Raw genomic sequence first — 9,730 nt, 5'->3', positions numbered from 1 at the left:
AAGAACGCTCTCTGGTCAGCGGGGAGTTTCAGAGCGCTTTACAGAAAAGGACGGGATCATTAGCCTCGCTTTACTGATGGAGGGGAAAACGCATAGCAGGGAGAAGTTACTTGCTGAAGGTCATGCGGCAGAAGAGGAGGGCAATGACAAAAGCCCGGCTTTTCTGAAATGGGATCCTTGCTGGCCACGTCCATGTGCCCAAGCTCCCAAAACATGGTCCGGATCAGACAGCTGATAGCTGGCAAAGCTGCCTGGCCGAGGAGAGGGCAAATGCCATGGCAAGTTACTGGTTGCCTGTGAACCCCTCTCCTCCTGCGTCCCCAGCCACAGAAATGATGCAGAAGTAGATGCTGGTGTGGGGACGGGAGCGGGTTTCTGAAAGAGTTGGCGCTGTGTGTGTGTGTGTATGCGTGTATATGTACACGCACACAAGTATATTCAGATCTGGTAGAATGAGATGTTTCCCCTCTGTATCTGTGACAGAAACTGATGGCCCAGGGTTGCCATTTGTCATATCCATAGAAACCAATTTTTCACCTAGGAATTGACCTTGACCAGGTTGCTGGAATAGTTGGGTTGTAAGAAATAATCTGCAGCAGCTGCTTCAGCAAATGGGCTGCTTTCGTAAAGGGGAGGGAATGAGTTTCCTCAGAATATTCTGTGGGTATAGACTTTAACACAGAAAAATTGTTTGCACGTTATCTGGGCCACACTAGGCCATGCGATGCAAATATTCAATAGGACTTCTAATACACRTAAAGATCTGCTTGCTTAAGCATAACATTAGTATTCACAGGGAGCCATAACTTTTCTAATGTTGTTTATAACCCATGTCAAAATAATTTGAACAAATACAAAAGTCCTTTTAGGAAATTAAGTTTTCTCATTTATTTGGAGGGAAAACAACAAAACKAAATTACTTTACTACTTGCTAGCAAAGTCATTCTTGCTACATTATCTATTTTAAAACTCGCATGTCATTCAATTAAGATTTCGTACCATTGACAAAATGATGCTGTCCTGAAAAAATATTGCAAAAGCTGCTATATACAAGCCCATAAATAAACTGAAAGACTTTCAGACTTCAAAAGACCGAGGACAGGAAGAGATTGTTTAAAGATTCAGGACAGGAAGAGATTGTTTAAAGATTCATTTGAGCATTTCTTATTCAGTACCCTTACTGCATTCAGTAACAACAAACATACTTTGAATCAAACAAAACAAACAGACTTAGATGGAAATGGGAAATGTTTTTTTTGTTTGTGTTTTTACTAGTTTATCAAAAAGAAGAAACCCTGTCCCTAAACTAATATCATAAATACAGTGTTCTAACTCCTAACCTCATGTGACATAAACAAGATATATTGTTTCATTACAAGTAGTGTTCAAAAGTTAAAGCACGGGTTGCAGGTTATTCACTGGAGGAAACGCTGTCGTACCTGCAGTGAATCTCAGTAGATACAGGATAATAAATGCTCCCTCAATATATAATACATCTATGTCACATTCTAAAGTATAAAACCAAAAGCATTTTCATGCTGTACTTACTTTTGGTGATCAATTTTAAAATATGATATACCTGGATGAAACACAGATTTAACCCTCTACACTGGGTACTGTCACTTGAATGTCATGTATTTTCAAATGGACCTTGGGCAGTAACGTGTGTGACCAATATACAGTCAGCATCGGAGGAGATGCATACAATGAATATGGCATGGAGAGGAATATACTTAAAAATTAAGATAAAAACAGCTTTTATTTCCTCTGGTTCATTCACAGAACTGTTCATACTACAACATAATAATTATAAGAGAAGTTATCAAAGAGGGTTTAAAACTATATCCATGGTCACAGTGGTTTAAAAAAAATGTGCTCCAGTATCAAAAAATATGCTTAAATATGTTGTCTGCACACAATACAGACGCTTTGAACTCTGTTATCACAGTACTGTTCTGTCACAATCTGCCTCCATACATTCTGAGGGCTCCTTCTCCTCTATCTTTTGGGAAAAAAAACACTGTTGGGCTAAGAAAAGCAGATATGTTTGCACAGCTGTAAGACAGTTCAATGTTCAAAGGGCTAGAAAAAAGCCATACACAAAAGCCAAAAGGAAGACATAGCCATTTAGATATTTAGCTTTTACTGACCCTCCTTTTATGGTTAGCTGTCAACAGCTTAAGAATTATTTAGCAACATAAGAAACAAGATTAGAAGCATATATATTGTATGAATATATACGTATGATATGCGATGTGTCACATTCTGCCCTGTTATAGCTGCATAAATTCAGTGTATATCTGGTGAAACAAAGTTAATTTCTGTGAAATGCTTCAATTTCTAGTCAGGGATAGACTTGGGTGAACTGTGGATTTTTCAGTTTGGTGACCATCCAACAAGTCTTGGCCAGGAGGGGGAGAAGGCGGGGAGATGGAAAAGCTTGGCCCAAACTGAAACAATTACTTTTTTTCCTTAGGAGAGAAGCATAGAGAGAACTTGTTTTGGATCGATCAAAAATGAAATGCATTGATGTTTTCTGAACTTTCAATTCCACTTCCTTTGAATGAAACACTTCACTAAATTCAATCCTAATACCTTCTGTTCCCTAAACCTCAAACTTCTTTTTTCCCTTTCAAATTTACTATCCAATGAGCAATTTTCACTATGTGTATTAGGGGGTAGATACCTTTTCTCTTGGAAATCAATAGCAGATGTCTTGCTAGATTGACTGGGACCAGAGGTGGTCCAAGCTGTTGAAGATACAAACCTTAAATTAAGAAAATAACTCATGGGGGGCTGGGAGTAGGGGGAGGTGAAGACTTGCTTATCTCCTTCTTTGTTGTGATATTTTTGTAGCCCAGTGTACTAGGAAAGCCAATATAATTACCTTGGTAATTCCTGCGAACCAGTACACCAGGTGCCTTAGAGAAACTGCTACTGCAAACAAGCAGCGCCTGGGAATAAGGAGACAAGGCTGGAAAGCCCTTCTCCTAAGGGGGCCTCACCTTTGGAAATGGTTCTTGGGGACCCTTGCTGTGGAGTACATCTCAGAGCAGGGTATGTATTTAGGGGCTCCGACCACCTCTGGGGCTTGTAGTCTACTTTACCCCTCCGCAGCTGGAGAGGTGCAGCGTTGGTGTGCCTGAGATTTCACCCCCTTGTGCTCCAAACCTCATTTCTGAGAACCTAGAAAACACTGGTCAAAAGAAAAATTACAATATTTTTTTCCCCCCTTAAATATACTTCATAGCAGTGCTAAAGCAGAAGCTATTAAGTGCTGAGCAGAGTTTAAAACCACAAAAGACTCAGCAGAGACCTATTTAAAAGATGTCTATAGGTAACAATACATAGACTTATTTGTAATCTGGCTGTCTTCACAGTATAGTGTTGTGTTATGGTTTTGTGTTTGGAATTCAGTGTCTCAATCTGACCAGTAAAAGTAGAAAGATAAGTCACAGTGCCAGGTTTTGATTTCCAAAAGCCAGAGTGCTGTTGTGAAATGTGCTTGATGGACAGTTGTTGATTGCATCCAAAAGCTTCAGGCAAAGCAATACAGATGCTTTGCACCGTGATATGACAGCAGACACAACTCAGTGATAGAAACGCTGCAGACTGCTGCAGGACAGCCTTAGCCATTTCTGTCTCTTACAGATACAATGTAAAGAGGAATATCTAAAATACTCACAGGCCATGTATATGTTACATATACTGTTTATGTGCAGAGACATATGTATATTAGCTTTGCTATTTCCATACCCATACTGGGAGCTGAATAGCTGGAACCTGCTTCCTCCTCAAGTTCTGGCTTCCTTGGGGTATTCAAATTAATCACCTGTTGACTCTGTATTCTGAACAAGTCTCACTTGGGTAATTGGATTCTGTAAGGTATTAAATGTAAACAGAGTGCACAGCAAGACCAGAGTAGCCCCATTACAGCATCACAGTGGGAAGCATTTCATTTTAGAGCATAAAAATCCATCTTTCCCAAGGTATGTTACCTTTCCTTGGTTCTGGGAGCTGGGAATGATTCAGATAGCAATAAGCTCTTTTAAATACCTAGTGTTTTCATCATGGCTGACAAAAGCATCCAGTGTATATTTGTGCTAGTTATTTTTACAGATATTGCTAATAGCTAAGTGGTAGATTGCATTACAGTTTTGAAGGCAAGCAGCTGAGGACTATTTACTCAACAAAACAATATGCCAATTTCCAATTTATTAGGCAGTGATTAAAAAAGCAGTTTTCTACTGGCATTAACAGTGAGAAAATACTGGTGGACACTGTGTCAGAAGTCCTGAATGTATGGCTTGGTTGTTTGTGTTTTTGGTTTTTTTTCCTTCACTGAGAAGCTGGTATCACTGTCAGACTGCTGATAAATCAATGCGATTAGCTGAATTGGTGCTCTTATCCCAGGTGTTCAGCTTCGTGGGGCTTGTGCCTGGCCTGTTCCCAGTCATCTAGAAGACAAAATAATGTTGGAAGTAGATTGATTTGTTTTGCTAAACTACTCTTGTCTGGAGTCAATAGGTGCTTTCAAGCTTTTATTTCAATTACAGCGTTGTCAGTCTTGAGAGTATAAACCATAAAGGGCTTTTAACAGTTATTGCCAGGTTCTAAGGTGATTGGCAGTGATCACTTAATAATATCCATCAGTTCAGGAGTCTGGTCCTTTATAAAAACAAATGTCTTTTGCCTCAAGAAAATTTAAGGAGAGCTAGGAAAACATATGATGCATGCATGTGTTGATTTATTTAAGAGTTTATTCCCCAAACTTAAATGTAAAAGCACTCTATCTAAAAGCCATAGTCATCAGAGAAAGGTATTACTTAAATGCTGCTTGAATACATAATATGATGTCCACTACAACTGATGGGAATAGTCTCAATGAACTATGCTCTAGGGCTGGTAAAGCTTGTTTAACTTTAATTGATGATTTACTAGAAAGTAGAACTTAACCCTCTGCTTTCTAAACAAATTTTGTAGCTGGGACGTAGTGCTTGCTGATTCCACCTAACTGCACAATTGTGGCAGGTTGGGTATAAGCAATACCCATGTGCCTCCTTGTGTCCTGTTCTTTCCAACTGAATTTCATGTAGAAAACTTTCAAGTATACAGTGGGGGGGAAGGGATTACTTACAATGTCTGAATTGAAGGGCTTCACATTCACGTTGCGAATTGAACTACTGGTGAGGGACCAGACCTTGGTTTTGTGCTTAAAGGCAGCTCTAACCTTAGGAAAAAAATATGAAACCAAACAGAAGATATCTTTCGATGAAGCTGTATTTTCTCAGGTTCAGCCTAGAGTCATCTCCCTGTTATCCTACCTCCACGTTAACATCACTTTACCAAAAACAACAAACAAACCTCTACATTCTTTTTATATTTGTGATCTGAAGTTGTAACTTCACTTTTCAAGTAACATATATTAAATACAAAGCATTTTACAACCTCACTCCTGTCTCATTTCACCAGCAGTATATTCATGTTGTCTGGGCTATCACATCCTCCTAGATGTCCAAGCTATGACTGTATTACCTTTCATCTTGTTTTAAAAAAAAATAAATAAAAATATAAGCAAAAAAACAAACCTGCAGGGTATATAAGCATATATCTCCTGTATGCGCAGTCCTGTTCTGAGAGACTGTTCTGATTGTACTGATTCTCAGCAGCTCCCTAGGACACTTTAACATTTTTTTAACCAGATATATGGCCCAAGATGACCACAAGCTCCCCCCATTCAGGACGGCTCTGCCCTGGAGCTCATGTAGCTCTAATGGTGCCTGTCTGCCCTGAGGAGGTGAGCCGGCCGACAGCCTTTTTGGAAGTGAAATTGTTTAGAAGATGATGGATGAAATTCCCTATAGATGTAGGTAAGACTCTGTACCACGTAGAAAATAATCTGCTGCATAAACAAAGGTTGGTAAGGAAAGTATGGGAGGTTTAGAAATCAGTATTGCTAGCTGACAGTGATTCATCAGTCTTATGCATTTTGTCAGGAGGAGTGGAGTCTGCAAAATACATAAAGTAATCCTTTCTCCCTCTTCTACAATGGCCAGGCCTTAGCTACAATACTGCGTCCAGCATCCCAAGGAAAACATGGACCAGTTGGGGACAACCCTGAAGAGAGTGAGGAGGATCACAGGTCTAGAAAACTCAAGTTATGAGATGCTTGGGCTCTTTAATCTAAAGAGGAGACTGAGGGAAGATAGGATAAGTCTTCCTCTTCTGCAGAGAGAAGGGGAATTATCTGCTCTAATATATTATATGTGTATGTGCATGTATGCATATATATATATATATATATATAAATATATATATAGTGGCTAAAACAAGAAATGGCAAGACCAAACTGCAGCAAGAATGATTAAAGCTAGGAAACTGTTGGGAAGGACAGTATTAGAGCTAGGTAGGCACCAAGATAAGCTTTGTGGGGAGGCTGAGGGGCTTCCTTGGCCGGGGTGACATGGGTATGTCACACTGTGCATGGGGGTAGGTGCCCTCTCAAGTCTGTCAGCCCTGTCTTCCTGTGGTCCCTTATAATGCTGAGGTATTTCTTGTCCAGGATTGCTGGGAACAAAGCTGTGTTTTCTCCAACTACTTGGAAATATCTATGGATTTTGCTTTATAGTAAAAGTTTACCTGAAGAAGTATCTTGGATTTGCATGCATAGCATACAGTGGAGCCTATATGAGCTACTATCCAAAGGTGACTGTTCACATTAGCTATATACGAACTGTTTGACAAGGATTCAGATTCTGAGAAATTTATGAATGTTGTTTCTCATTGGTTCATGGAAAAATGGCAGCAATTCAAGTATTTGTATTCGATGTTAGACTAAGATGCTTGACAGAAGGAAGAAGGCTTTCTGAGCCTGGAGGAGAATAGGATAAAGAAATATCTCTCTTCCTTAACTTTAACCTGTCTGCTTAACTTTAGCTGATTCCCATAAAGTTCAAGAATTTTACAGTAGGCCCTCAGTCTGGACTGACTGCAGTAAAGATCCAGTCGATACCCTAAGACTGGATAGCTTAGCAAAACTTAATAAATGGTAACTGATTAATGAAAAAACTGTCATGAGTGATCCTCTGCATAGAGCTGGAGTGCTTCTGATGCACAGGGAGAAGAAACAGGTTATGGAGCAGAGCTACTCAGTAGTGCACAGAAGGAAGAGACCTGGGAAAATCAAGGTATGTGGGTATTCACTGATCAGTGCCCCCCTGTCAGCATGCTGCAAACGGCTTTCAGTAGAAAGTTTTATTGATAATGCGTGCTGCTGGGCATCTCCTACCCTCTGCCGTGGGAGGAGAGGATGCTGCCAGCTCGGGGCCCGGCAGAGATGGTCTCCGCAGGGCCTGCGTACAGGGGCCAGGCTTTGGCTTTACCCCAGCTGGTCTGAAAGACAGGCTTAATGTGCAAAGATTCCTCTTGCTGCATTGTGAAAACCTTCCCTTTCTGCCAAGAAAAATACCTGGAATATGTTCTACTCTGTTTGGTTTCCCATTAAGAAATGCATGAGCAATCTCCAAAAGTATGTTTTGCTGAGATTAATATTTATTTTCCTCTCTGGAACTCCAGATATAATAAAGGCAGAGGCCCACCAACAGGGGCTGCCAGAGTGAGTCCTGCTGCCGCAATTTAAACTTGCTCACTTAGCAGCGTAGTCCGGGCCCTGCTAGGCTCCCTCCGTGCTGGAGGAGTCCTTCAGTCCTTAGTCTGGAGCTCCCATCTGTTCCTGTCCCCCTGCCACACATCCCAAACCTCCTCTTTCTTACGTTATATAAAATAAATGACGGTCATGGGTCAAAATGCTGCAAGTTACAAAGTCAGTAACAGTCATGTGCTTATTGAAAGAAAAATGATGTCAATGATGTAACAGGCAGTGACAGTGGGGAAAGCCATTTTTTGTTTTCCACTCGAGTTTGGTAAAGCTCCCACCTTCTGTATGAATTGTAGAGATATCTACATAGAAATAGCATACATCACTGAGCAATTGTGACTGAGGAATAAGGATAATACACAAATCAGCAGCATTAAACAACAGTTACCTAAAAATACCAACCATCATTTTCAGATTAATTGACTGAACTTGCACTGTTGCAAAAACTCAAGTCCTACTTCTACTACAAAAAAAGTCTCTCATTTAAGGTATTTATTGAGGAAAACATACCTCTGAATTCAGAAGGCAGTGAAACAGGAAGATGAAAAATCCCTGAAAACAGATAAGAGAAGGATAAAGACTGAGGTTATTCCCTACAGTATTGTATAAAGCAGGTATCAAGTAGCTGGAGATCTCTAAAGAAGGAGTGGGCCAAATTCTGCCCCAAGTTAAACTGGATAATCCCACAGGTTACTATGAGACTTGCCTGGACCTTCTCCCATGAAACAGCACCTCCTAAACTTTGGGGTGTTCAAGGAGAAAAGCTGGTTGAAAAGAAGCAGGCATTGTATTTTCATTAGCTATAGGAAAACATTCTGTCTGTGTTCGCAAAGATAACAGCGGGGGACGTGCTCTTTGRGAAACACTGCTTCAATACTTTTCATATTAAAAAACAGGTATTAACCATTAGGAAAACTTTCACAACAGACATTTGCTTGCTTTGGACTCTTTTTCCAATGGAAAGCAAAAAGGCTTCCCCAAAATAATTTTATTTTCTTTTGGGGACTGACAGGCAAACTGTTTTGGTTTKGGGTTTTTTKGTGGGAGGAAGCGGGATGAAAATTGAAAGCCAGAGAACTCTACTCTTTCTGTGACTGTAGTGGTATTTATTTCTGAGCTGTTCTGTTGAACAAACGATTCACAAGAATTCATTTTTCTTCTCCTTTGCGTTATAATGCTTTCCTGAGAAATGGTTGCAACTTTAGATTTATGCCTCTACTCAAGGCTCTGCTAAAAGCTAAGCAGATGCTTATGTTCTTTCTCAAACAGAGCTATTTTCTTGGATTGGTGTCTTCACAAGAAGAGGGTTTAATTGCCTTTGTGCAAGAGTCATGTGCTGACTTCTGCAAAATGCAGTATCCTTCCCCTTTTACTCCTTACACTGCGCTGGTCCCAAAAACTTCTATTTGCTTTCACTTAGTCTCAGTGCTGAAGCCTCAAACTGACACTGAAAAATTGTTCAGGTATCTCCAATGAAGAATGTAGCCTTTGGTACCTGAGGCTGGAAGAATGAATTTCACTTCTTGAGCTCACTGTCTCATTTATTAAATTATTGCTCCTGAAAACACTAAGGAGTGGAATGAAAGCTCTGTTCAAGCAGAGACTAAACAATTGGCAGCTCTGTATTGTCAGCACAGACTTAAAAGATGCAGGAAGGAACATGGGGAATATCCAATAAATATGAGCATGTGGAAACATTTCTAATGATCCATTTGTTGGATCTCAGCAGCAGTTTGGTAGCCATATACTTTCACACCAGGTACTTACTTGCAATGAATTGAATACAGCAAACATGTACTGAAACACTAATGCGTGGTCATTGACAGTTAGAACGCCAAAGATCCATGAGCTTCCCAGGATTGGTAACAGCACAGCAACTGCTTTAGCAGTTAGTCTGAAAGAGAAAACGAAGACAGAAATGTGAAGAAACGGACAAATTTCAGGCAATGTAGCAAGGAGTTTCCTTATCAATTATTTCCTTATCAATTATTTCCTGGCACCAAATCAGTGTATGGTATGCATATAAATGTAAGCAGAAAGTTGATAAAGAGGAATGGTGGCTTAACTATAATA

At 40.1% G+C, this 9,730-nt stretch overlaps 1 protein-coding gene across 1 annotated transcript in view; it reads right to left on the bottom strand.

Annotated features, from left to right (window-relative positions):
• Positions 1-4,361: 4,361 nt before the first annotated feature.
• Positions 4,362-9,730, bottom strand: part of ADGRD1 (adhesion G protein-coupled receptor D1) — a 168,062-nt gene continuing 162,693 nt past the window's right edge. The window contains exons 25-28 of the mRNA XM_026058791.1: positions 9,425-9,551; positions 8,168-8,209; positions 5,138-5,230; positions 4,362-4,457 (exon numbers count right to left, since the gene is read on the bottom strand). Coding sequence (XP_025914576.1) covers positions 4,362-4,457; positions 5,138-5,230; positions 8,168-8,209; positions 9,425-9,551 — 358 coding nt within the window. The remainder of the gene's footprint in view (positions 4,458-5,137; positions 5,231-8,167; positions 8,210-9,424; positions 9,552-9,730) is intronic.

Source organism: Apteryx rowi, unplaced genomic scaffold, assembly GCF_003343035.1.
Source record: "Apteryx rowi isolate R43461 unplaced genomic scaffold, aptRow1 scaffold_15, whole genome shotgun sequence".
NCBI lineage: Eukaryota > Metazoa > Chordata > Aves > Apterygiformes > Apterygidae > Apteryx > Apteryx rowi.
The sequence above is the reverse complement of the archived record's forward strand: the minus strand, read 5'-3'. Positions and strand labels throughout refer to the sequence as shown.